Raw genomic sequence first — 24,755 nt, forward strand, 5'->3', positions numbered from 1 at the left:
CTACTGATCTTTGTCTCTTGCACCTGCATTTGCTTCGCGCGTCTTCAGAAAGTTCAGCACTGGCAATGTGCATAGAGGTGCCACAAACCGAAAACAAATAACAAAGAAAACCCGTCGAATAAAATCTAATGTAGAAAATTTTGCTACAAGATGAAGTTGCTATGGTGAAGAGGAGTGTACACAAATACGCATCAAATCTTGAACACTGCGGCAAGAGTATCATCTACTGCACAAGTCTCACAGGCAGTATTAAGACATTCAGCAAGAAGATTTAAGGTGAGAGTAGAATTTCCAATGTGGACGAAACTTTCATCCTACCTTTTCACCTACTTCAGTCAAATCTCCAGCCTCCAGCTTATTTATGTCGTCAACGAGTTGGCAGCAACGAATGACACGATGGTAGAAGGGGGCATCCATAGGCTTGCCGTACAAAATATTATCTCTGATAGTCATATTGTGCACGACTGGAAGCTGCGGAGAGAATGCTACCCGGCCCTGAAAGAAAGATAAAATATGGTTAAATTGTCAAGAGTACAGAATACGACAGCTGGAAGACAATTGTAACTGGAGCAGAACATGGAGACATGGCCGAAATGCTTATAAGAGTGAAAAGTGGCATGCTGAGCTCTTTCAAGTACTAGACTCTACTACGTGTACGTTGCTCTGAAATATTTGTCGTAGAATGGTTGCGTTTCCTTAAGACAATATAGTTTTTGCTTGCATTCACCTAATTTTGCTTTGTGTTTCATCGTGTTCGCCACTCTCAAAAATCAGCGCAAGTATGGATATCGCTACGCTGACTAACTAATTCCGCCGGCCGCATTTCACTTTGAATTTCGACGCTAATGCAAGCAGCGTTGAAGCATTGTGGCGACTCACCGCATGGCCAACGGAGAAACGTGCAAGCAGGCAGCCTCCTTTCTCGTGCATCCAACCGCACACGCTGTGTCATCTAGCGGCAGCACCGGGAGTACGACCCGTGGCGCGGGTTCAATCCCGCCGTGCATCGTATGAATTTAAAGGATAATATTTTTCTAATAGTAGAGCAGCCCATAGGCAGTGAAACTTATCTAGTTCCCCAGGTTGGTGCCACAGAGGTTCATTGAAGAGCAGTGCGCCGCCTGTTGGCCACGTACCCAGCGACCTAAGTTCCGCAGGAAGTGGTTCACTGAAGAGCAGCGCGTACCGAGTGTCACATATCCAGTGACTCGAGTTGGTCCGACGCTTGGTCTCGAACCGTCTTCCCTTAGAACAGCAGCCCTATCCACGAGTCATTCGACCACTGACTGACCAGTGACCCAGGTTGGCGGGAAAAGAGTTAGACATTGATATATATATCGATAGAAGGGGGGGTGGGTGGGCAATCATATGCCGAAAATTGTATGAAGTGCCCTAAGAATGCTAATAGCATTAAAAGTCAATATTTCGCGCGTCAAGTAAGGTTTGAAAATTTATCCATAATTATTATCCTCCCTACTTAGATATGTCCTTAAGGCAGGTGAAGCGTTCCCGTAGATCGCGTGATTTTCAAAATTGGTACCGCGTTCAAGTAAGACAAACTAATCAGTTTGATGACCTGTATTGTTCTTAAAGCAGGGGAGTGTTATGCTGTGCTACAATTTGCGTTGAAGCAGCAGCTCATATATATATATATATATATGAGCTATATATATATATATATATATATATATATATATATATATATATATATATATATATATTGTACTGAAGGCACTGGGCAGCGGGCATGGTGCTAGTGGATGAGAAGAAGACGACAAGGTGTGCTTGCTTCCCCGTTTCGAGATAGCACCGACCTGTTTTAAGCCTACCGCTGCAACCTAGAGCTAGTGCTGCTAGGCGAACACCCCCCGTTGCATTTGGTGGAGCTGCTGGGTTTCTCTTCAACATCCTGGAACTCCGCAGTCGGACGCTACTACCAGCTGTTACAATGGATGAACCGCGACCGTCCCAGGCTGCTGCTCCCGTGCCCCCGGCCATCGTCTGCTCTGGTGTTATCCGCCAGCGCGATCCGGCTATATTTAGCGGCACAGACGACCACGATGTGGAAGACTGGCTCGCCGAATATGACCGTGTAAGCGCCTATAATAAGTGGGACGACCGCGCCAAGCTCACAAATGTCATATTTTACTTGACTGACGTGGCCAACCTATGGTTCCGCAATCACGAAGCCGATTTTACCACCTGGTCGGCTTTCACGGCGACTTTGGCTGAGGTCTTCGGCCGTCCCGCAGTTCGCCGGCTTCGCGCTGAGCAGGGCTTGCGTGGTCGAGCTCAACGCCAGGACGAGACCTTCACCAGTTACATTGAAGACGTGCTCTCGCTCTGCAAGCGCGTCAACTCATCCATGGATGAAGCAGACAAGATCAAGCACGTCATGAAAGGCATCGATGAGCATGCCTTTCAAATGCTCGTCGCGAAGAGTCCCCGGACGATTGCCGAGCTCATACAGCTTTGCCAGCAGTACGACGAGCTGCGCAAGCAACGTGCATCAACACGCGCTGCTCAGCAGGACACTGCGGATCTCTCCCCGTTGGACTTCGGTCGCGACGCTGCCGACATCTCTGCTTTAATGCCGGAGATGAAGCAGTTCATCCGCCAGGAAGTCGCACGCCAACTCTCTCTGGCGAATAGCGCACCCGAGCCGTCGACAACCCTGGCTCCTTCGCTTCGTCACGTCATTCAGACGCAAGTTGCCGCGGCGCTGCCATCCGCCCCTCCTCCGCAGCCTGCAGCTGGACCGCTAACGTACGCTGACGTTGTCGCGCGGCCTTACACTCCTCCGGCTCCTGATTCCTACCGGGCCACCGGCACCTTCCATGTACCGCCGCCACCTTCGCGTCCGATAGTCGTTCCTTACTCGGCTGCTGGAGCCCCTGTCGTCAACCCGTGGCGAACACCTGATAACCGGCCAATATGTTATTCATGCCATTTTCCGGGCCACGTAGCACGATTCTGCCGCCGTCGCAGCCCCCGTTTACCTGACAGTGGGGGTGCCTCAAGCTACAGGCCTGCTCGACTTCCGCGTCAGGACCAACCTAACCTTCCTCCGGACACCTCTTACAGTCGCCTCCCCTTCGATTCACGCCGGTCGCCTTCCCCACGTCGCCGATCCATTTCCCCGATGGTTCGCCGACCCAGCCCAGCCCGAGAGGAAAACTAGCAGTCGCAGTTCCAGAGGCAAGAACTGCGTTTCCGTCGAACATTTCAAGGCCTCATTCTGCGCCGGCGAACGAAATTGAACTGTCCGTAGACGGCGTCACCGTACACGCACTTATCGACACCGGAGCCGCCGTTTCTATTATTAGTGAGAAGCTCTGCCGCAATTTGAACAAAGTGACCATTCCCCTTACCTCTCTTTCTCTGCGTACGGCAACCTCGCATCGCGTTCAGCCTTCAGCGTCGTGCACAGCCCGGGTTGTCATTCAAAGCGTTATGCATGTTATCGAATTTGTCGTCCTGCCTCGTTCCTCGCACGACGTTATTCTTGGTTGGAATTTCCTATCTGTAAATCAAGCTCTTATCGACTGCGCTCGTTGCGAACTTACGTTATCAGTGCCGTGTTTTGACCCTGACGACCATTATTCTCCTAAAGTTGTTGCCGCCTCTGACATCGATATTGCACCTTTCTCCGCCGCTCTGGTTCCTGTGTTATGTAGCTCTGCTGCGAACTCATCTGTCCTTTTTACGCCGTCGACCACTTGTGCGCGCCGCCGGAACTTTCTTCTTCCGTTTGCTGTCGTCACTTTTTGCGAAGGTTCTGCTGCCCTTTACGTGTGCAATCCGTCCGCCTGCCCGTCATCCCTACTCCGTGACGAGTGCCTGGGTACCGCTGAAGCTTTCGATAGCATTCTTCCGGCCACCATGTTTGGTGATATGGCATCACTTCCGATTTGTGCCGTAACTCCTCCCGCCGCGACCGATGCCCCTGTAGACGTCTTCGCTCGTGCCGTCGACGCAGCACTCACACCTGCGCAGCACACCGAAATCATCAAGCTCCTGCAGCGTTTTCGTGCCTCATTTGACATTGGCCAACCATCCTTGGGCCGGGCGTCCGCAGTCGTTCACCGTATCGACACCGGCCAACAAACACCATTGCGCCAGCGTCCGTATCGTGTGTCGGCCGCTGAACGCCGTGTCATCGACCAGCACGTTGACGACATGCTGGAGCGTGGCATCATCCAGCCCTCTAACAGTCCCTGGGCATCTCCGGTTGTCCTTGTTAAAAAAAAAGACGGCTCCATTCGGTTCTGCGTCGACTATCGCCGCCTTAATCGAATAACGCGCAAAGATGTCTATCCTCTGCCACGCATCGACGATGCCTTGGACAGTCTGCAGGGAGCGGAATTCTTTTCCTCGCTGGATCTACGCTCCGGGTATTGGCAAGTGCCAATGGCAGAGGCCGATCGCCACAAGACAGCCTTTGTAACTCCTGATGGGCTATATGAATTCACCGTCATGCCGTTCGGCCTCTGCAACGCGCCTGCCACTTTCGAGCGAATGATGGATAGAATTCTTCGAGGGCTGAAGTGGAAAACGTGCCTCTGTTATTTGGATGACATTGTGGTTTTTTCCACCGACTTTGCGACGCACCTCAGCCGCCTCGAGCAAGTCCTTGCGTGCCTCTCCACTGCAGGACTGCAACTCAATCTGAAGAAATGCCACTTCGGCGCTCGCACACTTACTATTCTCGGTCATGTAGTTTCCAAAGACGGTATCCTCCCGGACCCCACGAAACTTAGCGCCGTAACCGAGTTCCCCAAACCAACCACCATGAAAGAGCTTCGCAGTTTCATCGGCTTGTGCTCATATTTCCGGCGCTTCATCCGTAACTTCGCCTCTATCATCGCCCCCTTGACGCAGCTTCTCACCGGCAGTTCTGACCTATCAGCCTGGTCCCCGGCATGCGACGACGCATTCCAAGAACTGCGACGCGTTCTCACCTCTCCTCCAGTACTGCGACACTTCGATCCATCTGCACCAACTGAGATCCATACGGACGCTAGCGGTGTCGGGCTCGGCGCTGTTCTTGCACAACGCAAGGATGGCTTCGAAGAGTACGTCGTCGCGTATGCCAGCCGCACCCTTACCAAAGCCGAGGCGAACTACTCGGTTACTGAAAAGGAATGTCTGGCCATCATTTGGGCAATCGGAAAATTTCGCCCTTATGTGTACGGGCGTCCATTTGACATCGTGACCGACCATCATGCCCTATGCTGGTTATCTTCATTAAAAGATCCAACTGGTCGGCTCGCCCGTTGGGCATTGCGCCTGCAAGAGTACGACATCCGCGTTGTTTATCGCTCCGGCCGAAAACATTCAGACGCAGACGCTCTATCCCGGTCACCCCTGCCCTCCGGTCCTGTCCACTCGTCTATTTCCACACATGGAGCCTTCGCCCTCAACATTACCGACATGCCATCAGAGCAGCGCAAGGACCCATGGATCTCTTCGCTTATTGACTTCCTGTCTAGCCAGTCGCCAGCGCCAATTTCTCGAACGCTCCGTCGTCAAGCCGCGCACTTCATCATTCGGGATCACCTGCTGTACCGCCGCAACTACAATTCGAGCGGTCGCAAGTGGTTGCTTGTTATACCCCGACACCTGCGCCCTGACATCTGCGCCACGTTCCACGACGATCCCCAATGCGGCCACGCTGGTGTCTTAAAGACATACTCTCGCATCCAGCTTCGGTACTACTGGCGCGGTATGTACCGCTTCGTTCGCCAGTACGTCCGGTCCTGCCTCATATGCCAACGACGCAAGACGCCACCTCAACATGCCACCGGTCCCTTACAACCTTTACCATGCCCCGCGCGCGCGTTCGACCGCGTCGGCATTGACCTATACGGTCCGCTTCCCAACACTCCAAGTGGCAACCGCTGGGTTATTGTCGCTATCGACCACCTCACGCGGTACGCCGAAACTTCAGCCCTAGCATCTACCACAGCAAAAGACGTCGCCAGTTTTATCCTTCGAAACCTGATTTTACGCCATGGAGCACCTAGAGAATTACTGAGCGACCGCGGTCGCGTTTTTCTCTCCGACGTCATTGCAGCATTGCTAAAGGAGTGTCGCATCATTCACCGTACCACCACGGCATATCATCCTCAAACTAATGGGATGACAGAGCGTTTCAACCGCACCCTTGGTGACATGTTGGCTATGTATGCTTCATCTGACCACTCGAATTGGGATCGCATTCTGCCTTTCGTCACCTACGCTTACAATACCGCCACGCAAAGCACCACTGGGTTCTCCCCTTTCTTTCTCCTTTACGGACACGAACCTTCATGCACTATGGACACGATTCTGCCTTACCGACCAGATGGTTCGGAGTACACGACTGTTTCTAGAGCGGCTGCTTACGCCGAAGAATGTCGCCAGCTCGCTCGTTCGTTGACATCCCAGGACCAGTGGCGCCAAAAGCATCGCCATGATTCATCTACTGCGGCTACGTGCTTTGCTCCTGGCTCGCTGGTCTGGTTGTGGGTGCCCTCTACTCCTCCAGGCCTTTCCTCTAAGCTCCTCTCCAAGTACCACGGTCCTTATCGGGTACTGAAGAAAACATCCGCGGTCAACTACCTCATCGAGCCAACGGAAGCGCCTTCCGACCAGCGTCGTCGCGGCCAGGAAATTGTGCACGTCTCCCGGCTCAAGCAGTGCCATGACCCTTCTGTGTTTTCGTGCCCTTAGGTCGCCAGGTTGGCTCCTCTTTCGGTGCGGAGTGATTGTACTGAAGGCACTGGGCAGCGGGCATGGTGCTAGTGGATGAGAAGACGACAAGGTGTGCTTGCTTCCCCGTTTCGAGATAGCACCGACCTGTTTTAAGCCTACCGCTGCAACCTAGAGCTAGTGCTGCTAGGCGAACACCCCCCGTTGCAATATATATATATATATATATATATATATATATATATATATATATATATATATATATATATATATATATGTCACCATTTACAGCAAGAAAGTGACGATATTATGCGATGTTCCGCCATGTAATAAAGTCCTACGAGTACAGTGTAAGCTTTGCCAGAAGGGGCCACCACTCTCTTGCCAAATGATAAAACGGGGCGCATCAACTATGCACTAAAATGCTGAATTCAAAACAGGCAGCAACAATTGAAACTAGCTGACTAGGGTACCTAAAGCATTTGTTCTACAGCCCGTGTATATATATATTACTTGTCCTATCATAAACAGCCAACACAGACACCAAGGACAAGATAGGGGAAATCACTTGTGCTTAACAAATAAAGAAACGATGAATTAATGGAAATGAAAGTGGGTGAAAGAACAACTTGCCGCGAGTGGTGAACGATCCCACAACATTCCCATTTCGCGTGCGAAATGGCGTTAGACATGGTCGCTACGCTAGCGGTGCACTATCTTGGGATAAATTCATTCTCAGCTGCTCGGAGGAAGCTCGCACAACACTACTCGCATGAGCACACAGACTAGTGCCCCATGCTCTAGTTTGTGCGGTAACATGTTTCCGCCGGATACTGTGAATGGGCCGCAGTTTCTCTTGCACCTAGAGACGGACCATCGAGCCACGCTCTCGGCACTCATTTCAGAGCAATGCGGTTGGCGTAGTCTTCTGGACGCCGTAACCTTGCCGGCACCGCTGCCTATTCATATGTGACTTACCTGCCCGGCGTTGCCTGTGCTCTGTGCTGCCTGTATTTATATCTTAGGATCATGGAGAGTGAACCGCTAGACGGTGACCAAAACGCTGAGGCATTCAAACAATGAAAAAGCTCAAATACCATAGTTCGTACACGAACCTGGTAAGCGTACGGGCTCTTAAACTTCGCGTTTTGGTTACAGTATGCATCTTTGCATCGTATTATTCAATAAAAAATGGCCGCACCCTTGTTTTTATCCAAAGACTCTGCCGAACTCACGGTACACGTAACGTTCCCTTCAATCAGGTGCATATCTCCGAGAATCGCAGCAAGTAGCGAAGACTTTCCGCTTCCTAAAAAGCCTACGACGCCGATGAGAGACCCAGGCTGAACGTTCAAATTGACGTTTGTGAGCTGCGCTTCCAATAAGCCATCCGCTGTCTTTGGCCATGCGAAGGAGCACTTTTCCATCAGAACTGTTCCTGGAGAGAAGCACCAAGGAGAGAAGATGCCCTCGTTGTAATCAATCGCACGAAGTACTCCGTAAAGCGGAACGCACGAGTCGTCAATATGACACTAGTCGAATCAAGGGCTCAAGCTGGAAAGCTGAGATATGGAATTATTTGGGACAACTGCATCTGCATAGTACACTAAGATATGCTAAGGCATTCAAAACGTAGGTGTGAGGGTGAGAATCAACGCTGGTATTAATAAAAATTTTCTTACGCTTGTACAGTTCGTGTAAGAGCACATGGGAGCCAACATTGATTTTCGGATATGTTGGCTATGGCATCCGTATAATGGCAAACAGCGCTTACTAGCGAACAGATTTTTAATTCCGCCAGACATGGTCCATGACGAACGTACCTCATCTGCTCTCAGTAACCGGCAACGTCAAAAGTACTGTTTAGTAACGAGAGAGTATGTGGGTTAGAATTTCCTTTAAGCTGGTTTCTGCAAACTAAAATTAAAAACAAGAAGATCTTAGTTCTCCTCTCGGTGATGTGAGAACGTGAAAGGATAATTTTCATTTCCTGCCAACGCGAAATTTGGCTACATTGCAGAGGCAGATGTGTATGAGCCCTTGCTCTCCATGTGATGTAAGATATGAGGTGTTGTCATAAGCCTCCTTTCCTGTTATTCAGGCATGCGCTTCTTAACAATTTAGAGCTACTGTTTTAATGCTGGGGTTTCTTTCGGTTACATTCAAGGAAAAATAATTTGTGCATATTGTAACGAGCAACAACGATAGTCCTCTCAAATTCATTTTTATATAACTCGACGCTTCTGGCACAGTCGAAGAAGCGGTTTCCAACAGCTGGCGACAAAAGCGGGCGACTGCCACTACAGCTCAACTGTGAGCACGATGCTTCATTTCTGCGTAGGCTTTTACGAGCGCAGTTTGTTAAATTGAAGTTCCCGACAGCGGTATGGTCACTGCGCTGCACCTAACACAGTGTGACATGTCATGGTTGTCGCAACCAGGTGAAGTCAGCACTCACTGAAGCAAAGGATAGTATTGAGGAAATGTATATAGAATGTACAACCAATAATGCAAAGGACAATGAAAGTCTACGAAGAAAACTACTTCCGCCGGTGGGAGCAGGCAGCCACACATTTTGTTGATGTACTGATTCAAGTATGACGACGGTTGTCCTCACATTCACACTTATATACGCCTACAAGATCTAACCCGAGGAGCGTTAGCCAGCACCACTCATGGCTACGGCGGTGAATGTGAAGCGCCTTTTTCACCAACTTCGTCACGTAGAGCAAGTGGCATTACTCGCTCAGAGATAACAGAATATATATATCTGGGCCTATGGTTCACAAAAAGTCTGTCTTGGACGAAGCACATAGACGGGGTTACAATTAAAGTATTATGCAAACTGTTGTTCTGGAGACACTCTTTAAAATTATACACTCCGGCTGTACGTCTCCTGGCATATTAGCTGTAAAGTCCCTGAAGCGGAACCCCCGTGAAAATAAGAAAGACGACGACCGAGACTGGGGGTGCGCACATAGAAGAGAAAGTACATGAAAATGCCAGACGAAATAGACCGTCTCACTCTTATTTCCTTACTATAGTCTATTATATGTCCTATACTTGAGGAAGCAGTGCCCATTTGGAGCCAGTACGCAAACACAAACATCAACAAACACTAAAGAATACAAGAAAGGTAGTACGTGCGGTACACTTATAAATCTCACGGGCGTACGTCAGTTACTGAACTCATCAAACGAAGCGAATTACCATCAGTTATCAAAATAAATCGAATTTGTCGACCAAGGTATCCTACCAATTAGTAAAATGGTATTATAATATAGATACATCACATATCATCACTTATTTCGGAGGCTATGCTACCAGACAACAGCATTCTTTTTTACAACAGCACCTCTAGTTCAAAGACATGACTGTTTTAAGTACTCTTTTCTTCCCAGAACCATTGTTGAATGGAATAGCGTTGCTGGTGGTGTTGTGACCCAAGGTTAATTTTCTTCATTATAGAAATACTTACCATACTTTTTAGCAGTGTTACTTGTGTTTGCGTATACCTTTTTCTTTTTTGTTCTATTTAGGGTTCGTTACGCGTGCAGTGTTATCTGTTCTTGTTCAGATTTTTTCATCTTATTTAGGCTTTGCTGTTTTGTATCTAAATCATGTGTGTTGTTCATCAATTTTCTGCTTTTGACTACGAAGAAAGCGCCAAATAAAACGACGGACGAAGGAAGACGACGCGGGACAACCACGCAGGCGCCTAGCAACTGAGCGTTTTATTTCTTGACGCAGCAGTAAATAGCTGCTGTCAAGAGTGAAAACATCAACAAAAATAACAGTGCCGTCATCTGCATCACACAACGAAAAGACGACACAGAACAGCTTCTTAAGCGCCGCTCCCAAGTGCCTATACGTGGTTGTCTCGTGTCGTCTTCCTCCGTCCGTCGTTTTATTTGGCGCCTTCTTCGTAATCATGTATAACCAACTCGCCCACTAGCACGTGCTCACTGCTCTTGACATTTAAGAAATTCTTCTACTTGTTCACTTTTATATACTGGTCTCATTTTCGCGTTTTTGTGCATTATTATGTAGGCAATTTTTACGTACCGCACCTGCTCTCTTTCTTCGAGATCGCAGTATTCATGAATAAATAAAAAAAAACTTTAGGAGCTGACAGCTGAGTAGTAAACCCTCGTATGTTGCCAGAGTTCTCGTTCATTGAATAGCGAGGGTCTGGAAGCCGGCGGCAGGTTTGATGGCTTCGGGTGTCAGTCGGGCCTTTCATTATTTCCTGGTGCATATCGACTGTCGCACACACCCGCGCACACACAGGGAAGGGTAGGGCGGATAATTGTTTACGAGGAGGTACTTTGTACGCGACCTAAGTAAAATCCTCCTCTTTACCCCTTTTCGAGTGACTCGATCTGGCTTTGATGCGTTATTCTTTTTTGCCCCGGCACTTAAAAATTTCTGATGTTTGGGGTGGCTGTGGACGACAGCAACATTGCCATTGTTGCAGAACAACAGGGTACCACGTCTTCGTGCCGGGGGTTCTAAGTCTTCAAATAAAATAAATGAATAAAGGAGCCTTTTTGCATTTCGCACTCATCAAAATGTAGCCACCGTGAATAGGAATGGAACGCGCAACCTAGGGCTGATCAGAACGCCAAAGCCATTGAGTTACCACGGCGATTGCAAAGCTGGCTTCTTCTGAATGCTCACCCGCAGTCGGCCCCTGTTTGCAAAGATGATACTGACACGTGTACTTCTTTATCTTTATCGAGCGACCACTTCTCACCACCTAACAAATGTTACCGCATAGCGCAGGACGCGACTGCATGTAAAAGAAATTCTGGAATGTTATCGATGGTTCCGTCCGTTGTCTTTCCCCGCAATTTGTGTAATCTTATTGCATGTATGCTCGACGCGAATAGTGTAGAACTTTGTGGAAGACACGCGGGTCCCAGCGGTTGCTCTGGAACATTCGACAAATGATCTAAAAAAAGCCAAAGCGCTTGACCCACTGATCAGATTTTCGACGATCGCCGACTGTGTTCGCCGCTATCGTTGTGCTTTAAGTGTAGCCTGTCTTTGTGGGCACAGGTTCGCGCAATAAAAGCTAGTTTTTGTCTTTCACAGTATTGGTACTGTGTTGTTTAACGTCACTACCACGTGTCAATACTCTTGTAGCATAGAAAAATATCACTCAGAATTCACTATTGATGAAATAGCGACGTATCTTCTGTTAGGTTCGATAAGAGAGGCTCAAGCGGCTATTAGACAAATAGCGTACACGCGGTTATGTCGCGGACAGGCACGCCCCCACAAAAATGTACGGAACCCCAGCATTTTTGGCCGCTGCTAATAGTTGCAGGTGTCGGAAGATAACATTTCCATTAATTCAGAAATTCTTATCCTGTACGAATCATTTGATCCGCGTCTGAATTTTAAATACGGGCGCACTCCTTTCTTCTTAAATTTTAGCCGCGATGAAGAATTAAGCAATGCTAATGACTCGCTCGCAATTTCTTTCTCCCTTCTGACTATATATTAAGGCTGGACTAACGAAACATTAAGTTTACAAATATACCACACCCTAATGTAAATAGGTGGGGCCAAAATACCTGCATTTCTTGCAGAATGCTCCTTCGTTTCCCTTGTCGGCTTTCGCTGATCTTCTTCCGCACAGAAATCGGCTATTCTTCTTAGAGCAACCATAGCCTGAAAAATGTATAGCATGCCAAGTTTACGTTCTTTTTTATTCTAGTGCCCACATATGCTAAGTCTTATTTCAATTGAGACCTAGGTACGAAACATTCTTAGCAAGAGAATATCAATAAAATTAATATTCTATGAATGTGTCTTACGATGTCTTACGCGCGCATACGAGGCAGTTTGAAAATCTAGGTACTAATGAAAAAGAAAGGTATAAGTCTAGCCCGGACACAAAGACCACCTTCGCTGCGCAAAAGGTAATTCTATATGAGCAGTTCCTCCTAATTGAACTAAATTATAACAATACAGAACACAATAAGGTGCATGACTCTTTAGGCCCAAAAAGGAGGAACACTGCTCATTTGTATAAATAAGCGATTGACGTCTGTTTAGGTAATGTGACCCCGACAATGGCACTGTACGAGTTAGCCAGGCTGTTGACATTGTCGTAGGTCAAGCCTCGGGCATATTAAAGAGCCTTGGACAAGGAAGGCAGTCAATATCGCGGCCACTGGAGGCGCAATTGTGGGATCGGTAGTTTCTTGGCCATGCTCGTTGGTACTGGAACGCTGGGCCATGTGCAGAAGTTGTCTTACACCTCAAAGATCGCTGCATCGGAAATGTTCTCGAAGACATCTCTGCCTTCGTCAGCCACAGTAGGCGAGCCTTGCCTGGACCACATGTGTCCACAATGCTGAGCTGACGTCCCGCAGTAGGGGTTTGTAGACATCAGAAAGGGAACGCCACTTTTCTAAAAGCATCTCATTCCGCCAAATATCCTCTACTGGCGGTTTCAAAGATATTCGTGGTTGACGCGATGGAGGTCGGCAGGCCGTTCGATTCGTTAGTGATATTTCGGAGTAATAAGTTCGAAAACAGGTTAGATGGACCAACGGGTGTACCTACTTTATGCTGGTAATCAATGACAGATGATGTCTGTAACAAGAAATTAATGACTGAGATGCGCATTTTAGGGTTATTATCTGCAAACGCTTCCTTAGTCTTTTAGAAGTTTGAAACCGGCTTATTCGCGTTCAATGCTCCAGATGATTCAAAGTTATGACGAGAACAAATCTGTGTTGCAAGGAGTTATTTGCCCCACAGGGTCATTGAGCTGCTTGTTTTTCATGCCTTCAAGGTTAGTTTATATATAAAAGCTTAAATATTTTCACGGATTTTCAGGATACCGGCAAACGCCTGGAAGGTGCCCAACCCGCGATGTTGCTTTTCTGAACTGCAAAGTCTAAAGCTACAAAAGTAGTTATAGAACTCCAATGGCATTGTGGAATAACGGCAAATTTGTCATGTCACGAGAGTGAGCCTTAGTGGTTACGTGACTAAAATTATTTCAGCGCATATAGGCGCATTTCTCTAATATGAAGTTTATAAAGAGTGCGACACTATAGAGTGTACAGTACTGGACAGTTCTGATGAGTGTATAAATGTGGCCACTGAACTCTCAAAAATATACATAGATAAAGGCACTTTAAAAGCAATGCGAGATATTTTTTTTGTCAGTGAACTGAGAGGAATGGCATCAAAAGGCATAGCTCCGCAGTCAATTTTCAAAAGTCGTTCCCCTTTGAGTACTACATCTTCGCGTATGTCACCGACTGGTGACGCCTATAATTGCTGTCTCAAACCCCCAGACATGTCTTCTCTGTTTCATTTTCCAGTCCTAGGAAAACCTACCAAACACACACGTGCGCTCTCGCGCTTGCCTGCTCATAGAAATCTTATTTCTGGAATGATTGCGAGAAGTTGCTGTGACAAGCATGTGACACCCCCTTCGGGCATAATCTTCGTTGGCCCGCCAGGCTCGGTGGCCTGCCAGGCTCGCGGTAGGCAAGAATGGTCACCGCACTGCAATAAACACCGACGAGCACAGCTGCTCGGCGGTCAGTCATCGTTAGTCACCACCACGCTGCGGAGCGTCTATCTAACGGAGGGTGCCTCGAGCCCTCCCTCGTTCACGAACCCGGGCGGATCGTGACACTGGCGATGAGTACCCACGGATCGGCCCACGCCGCTGAGAGCGGCGAAATACCGCCTCCCGTTGCTGCCGCCATGCCGCTGCACGGAAGGCTCGAGCCGTTCGAGGAAGATGGGTCCGCCTGGACAATTTACGAGTAACAAGTCCACGTGTTCTTCCGGGCAAACGACACACCCGAAGTCAAACAGCGGGACATTTGCCTCGCCAGCTGCGGGACCCGCGTCCCCAGTCTCCTGCTCGACCTTCTCAAACCAGCCACGCCGCCTGTTATGACGCTGGGTGAGCTGCTCGCCATACTGCGCTCTCATTTCAACCCAACACCGGCCACACTAATGGAGCGTTTCCGCTTCAACAACTGGAGCCTGGAATAGGAGAGACCCTCGGGCAGTTCGTTGCTGCGCTACGAGGGTTAGCGAGTACGTGCGTTTCCGGAGACCAGCTGGACTCGCTGCTCCAGGACCGTTTCGTCTGCGGCATCAACCCCGCCATGCAGACGCGACTCCTGTAGCTTCCCGACCCCTCGCTGGACGACGCCGTGAAGACAATGCTGACAATGGAAGCTGCCGCCAAGGACGCCGGCGAGATTGCACGTACGACTGGCCCATCGTCGGCGGTAGCGGCGGTAAACAAGTTGGCGACAAACGGCAGTACGTGCGGTCGCTGTGGTGGTGACTACTCCCCCTAACAGTGCGAGTTCTCTCAAGCACAATGCTTCACGTGCGGGAAAACTGGGCACCTGGCACGGGTATGCCGAAGGGGGAGGACGAACAGCAAACAGCAGCAACAGCCTGGTTCAAGCCAAGGTATCACACAAGCCTGCAGCCAGGGTAGCCGTCGCAAGGGTACGCGGCGGGGGCGTGCGGCAGCAGGCTCAAGTTCTTCCGCGGCCAGGCTCCACGTCGTGGCCGAGGACCCGCCGTTTTGGACATGTGGCACACAGGCTTTGTACCGTCCTCTGTCCCGCCGTATATGCTCACCGTCGAAATCTACGGGCACCCCATTTCCATGGAGCTGGACATAGGGGCCAGTGTGTCAGTAATGGGCGGGAAACTCTTCCAGCGTAATTTCCCAGGCATGTCCGTCGAGGCTTCTGGCGTGATTCTGCGCAGCTACTCTGGGCAGCTCTCCCAGGTCAAGGGTCAGGCACAGGTCAGTGTTCGCTTTCGCGAGAGAGAGGCAACCCTTCCCCTTTACTTAACCAAGGAGTCGTCGCCAGCGCTTCTGGGCCGAAATTGGATTCATGCACTGGGTGTTCGTCTACCAGAGTACCAGTTGGCATGCGGTGAAAGATGTCCCCACCCTCCTGACCGAGTTCAAGTCTCTGTTCCAGCCAGGGGTGGGCACCTTTGCAGGCACAACAGCTGGCATCTATGTACCTGAGGGAGCCCGGCCACGTTTTTCCAAGCCTCGCCCACTGCCGTTCACCCTGAAGGAAGGGGCAACCCAGGAGCTGCAACGTTTAGAGTGAGAGGGCATCCTGATGCCCGTCAAGACGTCGGAATCACTCCCATCGTACCGGTCCTCAAGCGAGACGGCAGTGTCAGGATCTGCGGGGATTTCAAGGTTACCATCAATCCCGTCGCAACCGTCGAGAAGTACCCGCTGCCCCGGATTGAAGATCTCCGGTCAGCATTGTCCGGTGGGCAGACGCTTACCAAGCTCAACCTCAGAGATGCTTACCAGCAGCTAGTGCTCCAGGATGCCTCCCGGAAATATGTCACAATATCGACAACTTTGGGACTCTTTCAGTACATGCGCTTACCGCTTGGAGTGGCCTCAGCCGCAGCCATATTTCAGAGGGAGATTGACAACCTCTTCAGGGGCATGAGGCACGTGGCGGTGTACTTGCATGACATCCTAGTAACTGTCAGCGACGGAGACTACCTGCAAAACCTGCACAACGTCCTCGCACCGCTGCAGGACGCCGGTCTCAAGCTCAAGCTGGAAAAGTCCAGTACTTGGGATGATGTCATTTCCCAGGCTGGCCTAGCCCCAGCTCCCCGCAAAGTGGATGCTGTGCTCAAGGCGCCTAAGCCCCAGAACAAGAAAGAACTTCAGAGCTACCTCGGCCTCATCAACTTCTACAGGAGTTTCCTGCCGAAGCTGTCGGAGCATCTACAGCCGCTCCATCTTCCGCTTCGATATGGCCAGTAATGGGTCTGGAAGAAGGAGCCGGACCGGGCTTTCCAGCGCAGCAAGGAGTTCATCACCAAGGCTCCAGTGCTAGTGCACTTCGATCCTGCCAAGCCTGTACGGCGTGGGAGCCGCCCTGGCGCACTGGGACAAAGATTGCCAGGAACGCCCTGTGTCGTTTGCTTCTCGTTGGCTTCATGCTGCAGAGCAACGCTACAGCCAGCTGGACAAGGAAGGCTTGGCCCTCATGTTCGGTGTCGAACACTTCCACCAGTATCTGTGGGGCGGAAGTTCGAGGCGCTCACGGACAAGCCGCTATTGGGGCTGCTGGGGTCTGACAAGGCAGTTCCTGTGCAGGCTGCACCTCGAGTGGGACGCTGGGCCATGAGGCTGGTGGCTTACTGTTACCAGCTGGTTTACCGTCCGGGAAAGGACCTGGGACCTGCTGATGCCCTGACCCGCCTGCCTCTTGCAGAGGTGCCCGATACTGTTTCAGAACCTACTGAAGTGTTCATGCTGAAGCACGCGTACCCGGAGGTGCTCTCCAGATCTGCGGTATCGCAAGCGACCAGTCCTGTCTCAGGTGGTCAAGGCGATGTCCTGTGGGGAGGAATCGGTTCAGCAGGCCTATAGCCACAAGGCCGGTGAGCTTAGCTTGCAGCAGGGCTGCCTACTGTGGGGTTCCAGGGTGGTGATCCCACAAAGTCTCCGGTCCAGGGTCCTGCAGTTACTGCACGCGGTTGATCCTGGTGTGGAAAAGACCAAGATGGGGGTACTGTCCCATGCTTGGTGGCCTGTCCTGGACCAGGACATCGCTGACATGGTGCAGAGCTGCCAAATTTGCCAGGAGCATCAGCGTGCCTCACGTCATGTAGAAATCACTCCCTGGCCGTTCCCACAGAGACCCTCGTCCCGCATGCATGTGGATTTTGGCGGGCCCTTCAAGGGCCATTACTTCCTGGTGGTGGTGGATGCCTTTTCGAAGTGGGTGGAGGTTCTAACTGTCACCACTCCATCAACAGGCGCGACCATTGCAGCGCTACGACAGGTCTTTGTCGCCCAGGGGTTGCCCGATGTCATCGTGTGTGACAATGTTCCTGCTTTCGCCAGCACAGAGTACCTGGCCTGGCCGACGCAGAACGGAATCCGCCGGATGATGGTTCCGCCGTACCACCCTGCTTCAAATGGTACAGCCGAGCGCGTGGTGCAAAAGATCAAAGACAAACTCAAGAAGAGCCAGACTGGGGATTTCCGGACGCAGATTGTGCGGATACTGTTTCAGTACCGGACCATGCCCCACGATGTCACTGGCCTTGTTCTTGTGAGCTCCTGCTGGGTCGGATGGTCGAGACACCCTTGGACGTCTTGCATCCGGACCTCCGATCCACAGTGCTCCTGAAACAGCTGAAGCAGAAGCCGGCTGCTGACCAAGGGTGTCGTCCCGGGCCTTTGCCGGAGCCGCGAGCTCCAGTTTTTGCCAGAAACTTCCTTCCTGGCCCACCCTGTTCCGCCAGACCAAGGCGGGCCTCCAGCCAGAGGGGTGTCTCCAGCCAGCGCCTCATCGCTGCTCGTCTGCATGCCAGACAGGGCCACGTGGAACAGACACGCCAACCATGTCAGGCCTCGCCTCGAGACCTGGCCAGCACCCTCGCCTGCCACTCCAGAGTTCCAGCCCGCAGGACGATAGCGGCAGCACAAGTCACTTCCAGCGGAGCACCACTCACCTCGGAGGCGGCAAGCGTTGCCAGTGTTGCGGAGCACGTTGGGCCGGTGTCAAGTCGGACACCACTCACAAGGGGGACCACTGCGGACCCTCCAGATGGAGCGAGGCTGTCTCAGGCAGCACCCGGCGTTGCTACACCCGGCCCGTCAACACTGGTGCCCAGGCGGACTACTCGACGGCGGAGGCCACCGGACCGTTACTAGCCTGGATTACAGGCCCCGTCGACCCAGCTAGGTTGGAGGCAGAGCCTCGTACTTTGAACTTGGACGTTTGTTGTCGATAAACTGGAGGTAAGGGGGTGTGACAAGCGTGTGACGGCCCTCTCGGGCATCAACTTCGTTGGCCCGTAGGGCTCGGTGGCCTTCTAGGCTCGCTATGCAACATTGGTCACCGCACCGCAATAAAAACCAACGAGCACAGCTGCTCGGCGGTCACTCATCGTTCATCAGCACCCCGCTGCGGAGCGTCTATCTACCGCCGGGTGCCTCGAACCCTCCCTTGTTCATGAACCCGGGTGCGTCGTGACAGTTGCTCCATCGTATTGCAATACTAGTACATTTAGCCGACCGACAAGATGCCGGCATATCTGGGCCTCAAATAAAAGCATTAGCAGCATTAAAATATTCCGCAATATAACGAAAGATTCATAAATATCGACGCGTAAAAATAACATACACTTTTTAGTACGCATACAGATAGGTAAAACTTCGACCAAGGTCCAGCTAATAAGTGATCTTACCAAGTGAAAGGTACGCGAACACACCGACACTAACTTCCACTTTAGCGATTATTGCGGCACTTACGTCTAGCTCATTCTGAAGACACTCAGCCACCTTTTCATTTAGGAAGCGTACAAGATATTGAAGAAAAGTGATGTTTCATATCTGTCGCTTCATGCTACGAACACCTCTTCCATCTAACCAAGAATATTATTTGGTGTGAAACACGGTCATCAGTAATGTACACGTTGAATCCCTGGAGTGCAAAATATTGGGACCGTGATCAGTAGTCAGCTTCCTAATACGATAGCATTATAGCCGGGCCACACACTCTGTAGGTATCCCTGTGGCAAAATATAAATATAAATATTTATTTCCTGCACAAGAGTCGATGACGTTAAAAGAATTGATCATTTTCACCACACTTCTGCCAGAAAATCGAGTTTAAAGGCGATATGTCTCCTTACCAGAACTCGTTCCCGCCATCTGTCAACCGGAAATCTGATGACCGGCTGGTCATGAAGTCTATTTTCGGTGGATTCCGATACATGTTTTTGTAGAAGTAAATGATGCTGCAGACAGATTGGCGACTGATGTGCATAATTTGGATGTCTTGACCCACACTGAGTATCGAATATCACTTGTCAAGCGATTTTATTTTTTTGCTTCTAGACTACGACCGAAACTTAGTGAAGCCACGTGGTTTGACGCTCAGGAAAGGTCATCGCTCCTATTCAGCATTAACCCCTTTTACAGCGAAGCTGTAAACCTCTACCGTCCAAGGAAATTTACGTGTCTTTGTGGTAAGCAAAAAACTCCAAATACGTGGGCCGATCACGAAGATAGTGGAATGCCAGGCTGACCCCCGGCGGAGGTGAAGCAGGCGTTAAGCACTCCCCATACGTGGGCCGATACCGAACACAGCGCAATAGTGGCGCGACCCGCGGTGGAGGTGAAGCAAGCATTAGGCACTCCCCATACGTGGGGGAGATCCCGAAGATAGTGCGATGCCGGGGCAACCACGGCGGAGGTGCAGTTCGCCATCAGGGGGCCCACATACACAGCTTCGCTGGTCCTCCTTCTTCCCAGAGTGGAAGGGGAGGTTTTTGCTCTTCAAAACGTATCAACCACGTAGATCGCGGCTTCACTCGCTCATAAAACGACTACGCCCGGGGAAGGGGGGAGGGGCTGCACATCTTACCTCTTTCATATAATCAAGGAGGCACCATCCGCTGCTTATTTCCACTGTAACATCCCGGATGCATCTGCTCATCGAGTGACCGCGATGCGAGCGTCAGCGAGAGACCCTGCGCTGTCGCTTGAATCGGCTGGATAGGCATCCTTTATCTGTCGAGGTCCTTGGTCTATGGCCGTGCCCAAAGACACGCTGCCACCACTCTTCATAACTTCCTGACAGATGAGTATACTTTACGCATGCATTGCGACCATGCTTACTATCTCACTTTGCCTGCCTTTATGCGAACATGTATCAGTTTTAACGGTTTATTATTCACTGTATTTTGTTTTTTACGTGATGACGGTACACATAAAGACCGCTTTCGTAACGCTTGCTGTGACTGAACGCTTGCATGTGGCCGATACAGTGCGCGCTTGACTATATTGTATAGCAGGCTACGCCACAGTTATGTGATGTTCCATTCCTGCGCTATTTTGACTTCCTCATTTGTCGTTTTTCATTTGGGTTTCCTTGATTCTATTGTTTTTTCTTCACTCGCTGGAGTTTATTTCTGAAGAATGGGACAGCCAGCGCCCTCAGTGATATATTTGCCCGCTCGTTTATCATTTAGAAAACAAACAAACATGATTGAGCCGCTCCCAAAAGAATGACCTTCTAACACAGCGTCTCAAAGCGCTAGCTGTCACGAGGAAAGAATGGGAGAAACTGGCACTTGACGCACGCGCCGGACGTTTCAAAGCGCGACTTTGACATGAGGGAAACATGCGTGTGGTCCTGGCCCAAGGTAAGGGCAGTGGCCTCAAACAATGAGGTTCGATCCTACCATAGGTCGCATGTTTCTTTATAGCATTATCGGCCGACTTCACGCACTTTGGAACTAAGAGAAAACTCGAGGTGTGTTGAGCGAACACGCCACAGTGTGCACGAAATCACACGTTTTTTCTGTTTAGATACGAGGTATAGAAAGGTCGCTTGATGAATTAGAGAGGGCAACAAGGCTGCCCGTTACGAACGCGCGTGCAGCTCTCGAAACTTCACAATCATTGTGAAGTGGCGCTAACTTCTGGCTTAGTTTTCTTTCTTCTATTTTTTGTACAATATGTAGTTCTTAATCTATCACTTATATTCATTGCTATTAGTATATTTACCAAGCAGTAATCCGCATGCTGTCATTAATATTCCTTTCTGCATGACAGGGGTAATGCACCCATTAGATTACCTGGTTAAAAATTCGCAGCGCTTGCCCACAGGTGTTCATTCCTATGTCCATCACGTAGAGCAAAGATACGCAGGAAAACGTCACAGATGGAGTCAAGCTGACGTCAGGTTCCATTATGGTGATTGTGCAGAACAAGATAATCATCAGCTGCAAAGAACAGAAAAATTTCATGCGGTATTTATTTCTACACGTCATTTATCGCAATCTTCGTAAAATGAGAAGAATAAACCTTAACTCTATTCCTGAATAATTGTACAGTATTGCGGAGGTTGATTGAGGTCGTTTTCTCAGCTTGTGTTGTTCTAATACTAATGAAAATGGTTGCCAGCTTTACACGTCACAAACCTAATCGAGTTGCTGAGGGGGTCCAGTCTGTATGTTAGGCAACATGGAATATGCTTCCATCTTATTATTCTTCGCTAGCTACAAGGACTAAGCCTGAAAGACTTTCTCATTCAATTATTGACCTCGATGCCGTTGGTCTTATTCTCCTAAGATTTTGTATTCATTTCAACGTTTCGTTGAACTTATCTGAAACACTCGGTGTAAATGCAACTCATGCACGAAATTAAGGGCACAGAAATACAAGCTCGCTAATTCACAGAGTTAGTGCGACCACTCAGCTTCTCCGCTCACTACGACAGAGACGCTTGCGAACATTTCTAACACACAAGTTGAGCACACTTTCTAGTAGAATTAGAGAATTCCTAGGAAGGCTGACTTGTATTCCCAACTAGCAAGATACATGTTTGCAAGATTGCCGTAATGGTTGGTGCACCACCGAATATTTTGCTTGTCTGTTTTATACACTGATTAACGGTTATATGTGGTATACAGGGTGCCCCACGCTACTTGAGCCAAGACTTTAAAATAAAGGACGTGTCGGAAGCGAATAGAAGTGGATGCATACTATTCGCAATTGCCTATAGCAATTCAGGTTTTCCCCATAACTCACTCCAATAAGTGTAATTACCCAACTTTTTAATTATGTGCTGAGGGTCCCAAGTATGGTCCGCAGATTTGTACAGCACCTTCAGAAACCACTGATCGAGTTGTTTCCTGTACCATACGTCTCATGCAGTCATTTTCTCCGGGTTGCATAGAAAGCCCGCGAACTATGAAAAAGGCCACGTGACGAAGCGCTTGTGCAGTGGTATCATGCTGCTCTCAAGCGTGAGTTCGGTGCACAAGGTCGGCTGCATAGCGTGTGGTGACGGGGTAGCTGGAGGGCGTAGTGATGATTATAGGCACCTGGGCAGGCGGCTCCCATCAGATGACGGCGCAAGTGCACGCCGCTGACCTTGTTCAGCGAACGCACGCTTGAGAGCAGCAAGATACCTCTGTGAAAACGCTCCGTCGCGTGTCTTTTTTTTCATATTTCGCGGGCTTTCTTTGAAACTCGGGGGGGGGGGGGGAGGAAGGGAGGACTATGTGAGACGTATTGTACCGGAAACAACTCGATCGGTGGTTTCTAACGAGGCTCTACAAATATGAATATCATACTTGGAGAAATTAGCGTGCATAAAATGGAATATAATAGGGTTCAGTGACGTTCCGAGGACAAACGAATCACATACCGTGCTAAAAAGCGGGTACGTCCTGTGCTACCGGGGCTTAGCGGAGAGACGAGAACTAGGAGTCGGATTCCTGATTAATAAGGATATAGCTGCTAACACACAGGGATTCTAAGCAGTAACGAGAGGGTGGCAGGTCTTGTTGTAAAACTTAATTAGAGGTACAAATTGAAGGTCGCACAGGTATACGCGCCTACATTAAGTCAAGATGAAGAGGAAGTCGGAAGTTTCTATGAAGACGTGGAATCGGCGGTGGGTAAAGTCAAATAAAAAGAAATTGGAGGACGCTTAAGCTTCGATTTCAAGAGTGGAACGCGACAGCGTTCCCGTCGACCCGCCAAGGGGTGTAAGACAATGCGCTACGGCGCAGCGATCACTCACGAGGTGGTGGTGAAAAACTTTTATTGATGAGAAGGCCAAAAGTAAAAACCAATTAAAAAGCAGCGTTGTGGGCGGCCTTCAGGCTGCCGGTTGTGGCCATGCGTAGTCGCGACGTCCTCCGCCCAGTTCACCAGCCGGAGTTGGATATCCGGCTCGGTGCTGGAGAAAGCAGCCTCCCACTGCTGCGGATTGGTTAGGCGCCAAGAGCGGGGGGGGGGGGTGGCAAGTGTGCCGAGCAGGAGAATAGGACGTAAACGTAATCGGCGCGGGAGCCGTCACATAAGCGGCAAGCCGGCGAGTGCGTCCCGGGGTGGAAGAGGGCAAGACGTGCGGGAGTAAGACAGGTATGGGCCTGAAGGTGGCGCTATAAGTGTTAGCGGGGCTGGGAAAGCGATTGGCGCGGAGGGGGGAAGGTGAGACGAGAGAGGCGATAGTGCCGAGTGATATCGCGGTACGTGAGCAGCGCGTCGCGTGTATCCATTCTCGGCGGGGGCGGGTTTGCTCGGTCAGTCGAATCTCGAGCAATGGAATTCGCCGCCTTGTAACCAGGATGGGCCCCGTGAGCGGGCACCCAGATGATTTGGATGGGGCGAGTGGGAAAGGTATCGCAACGCAAGATTCCTATGGCCGGGTGTGCCACCCGTCCAACCGCGTAGTTGTAGACCGCAGGTTTGGAGTCGCTGAAGATGTACTTCTCGGAGGTTTGTGTGATGGCAAGGGCAATAGCTGCCTCCTCGGCCTCGACAGAGGTAGAAGTGTAGACTGAGGCAGTAAGAGTGGGTCGGATAGAATTGTCAGTGACGGCAAGGGCATGTGCTGGGTAGCGGCGGTACGGGGCAGCATGTACGTAAGCCACAGCGGCCTGCCGTTCGTACTGACGCCAGAGCGCGGACGCTCGCGCTGCTCTACGGGAGGGGTGGTGTTCTGGATGCATATTTTAGGGAGGGGATTAACGGTTAGGAGGGAGGAGACAGGGGAAGGGATGGGCAGTGATGTGGGAAAAGGAATAAGAGGGGAAAGGTTAAGGGTGGAGAGAAGTGCGCGACCCGGGCGGGTGCGGGAGAGACGGAGGAGCTGGGCCGTGCGATGGGCCTCTGTCAGCTCCGTAAGGGAGTTTTGGACGCCCATCGACAATAACCCAGCCGTCGACGTAGATGGGGGAAGGGAAAGGGCTGACTTATACGCCTGGCGAATGAGGCTGTTGACTTTGTTTTCCTCGGTACGAGAGAGGTAGAGATACGGAAGAGAATAAATGAAGCGGCTGAGAACAAAGGCCTAGACCAGGCCGCGGAGGTCGTGTTCGCGCATGCCGTGGTGGCGATTTGCAATGCGGCGTATGGGGCGGACAGTGTGGTGTACAGTGTTTGTGATTCGAGTGATGAGGGTTGTGTGCTTGACATTGGACTGAAAAAAGAGTCCGAGGATGCGGAGGGTAGAGACGAGAGGAAT

The 24,755-nt window shown here is 50.4% G+C and overlaps 1 protein-coding gene across 1 annotated transcript in view; it reads right to left on the reverse strand.

Moving 5' to 3' along the window:
• LOC142566662 (ATP-binding cassette sub-family C member 2-like) overlaps positions 1–8,120 on the reverse strand; it is a 104,797-nt gene extending 96,677 nt beyond the window's left edge. The window contains exons 1-2 of the mRNA XM_075677494.1: positions 7,929–8,120; positions 319–495 (exon numbers count right to left, since the gene is read on the reverse strand). Of these exons, the coding sequence (XP_075533609.1) occupies positions 319–495; positions 7,929–8,120 (369 nt within the window). The remainder of the gene's footprint in view (positions 1–318; positions 496–7,928) is intronic.
• Positions 8,121–24,755: the final 16,635 nt, after the last annotated feature.

Source organism: Dermacentor variabilis, unplaced genomic scaffold, assembly GCF_050947875.1.
Source record: "Dermacentor variabilis isolate Ectoservices unplaced genomic scaffold, ASM5094787v1 scaffold_13, whole genome shotgun sequence".
Lineage (NCBI taxonomy): Eukaryota > Metazoa > Arthropoda > Arachnida > Ixodida > Ixodidae > Dermacentor > Dermacentor variabilis.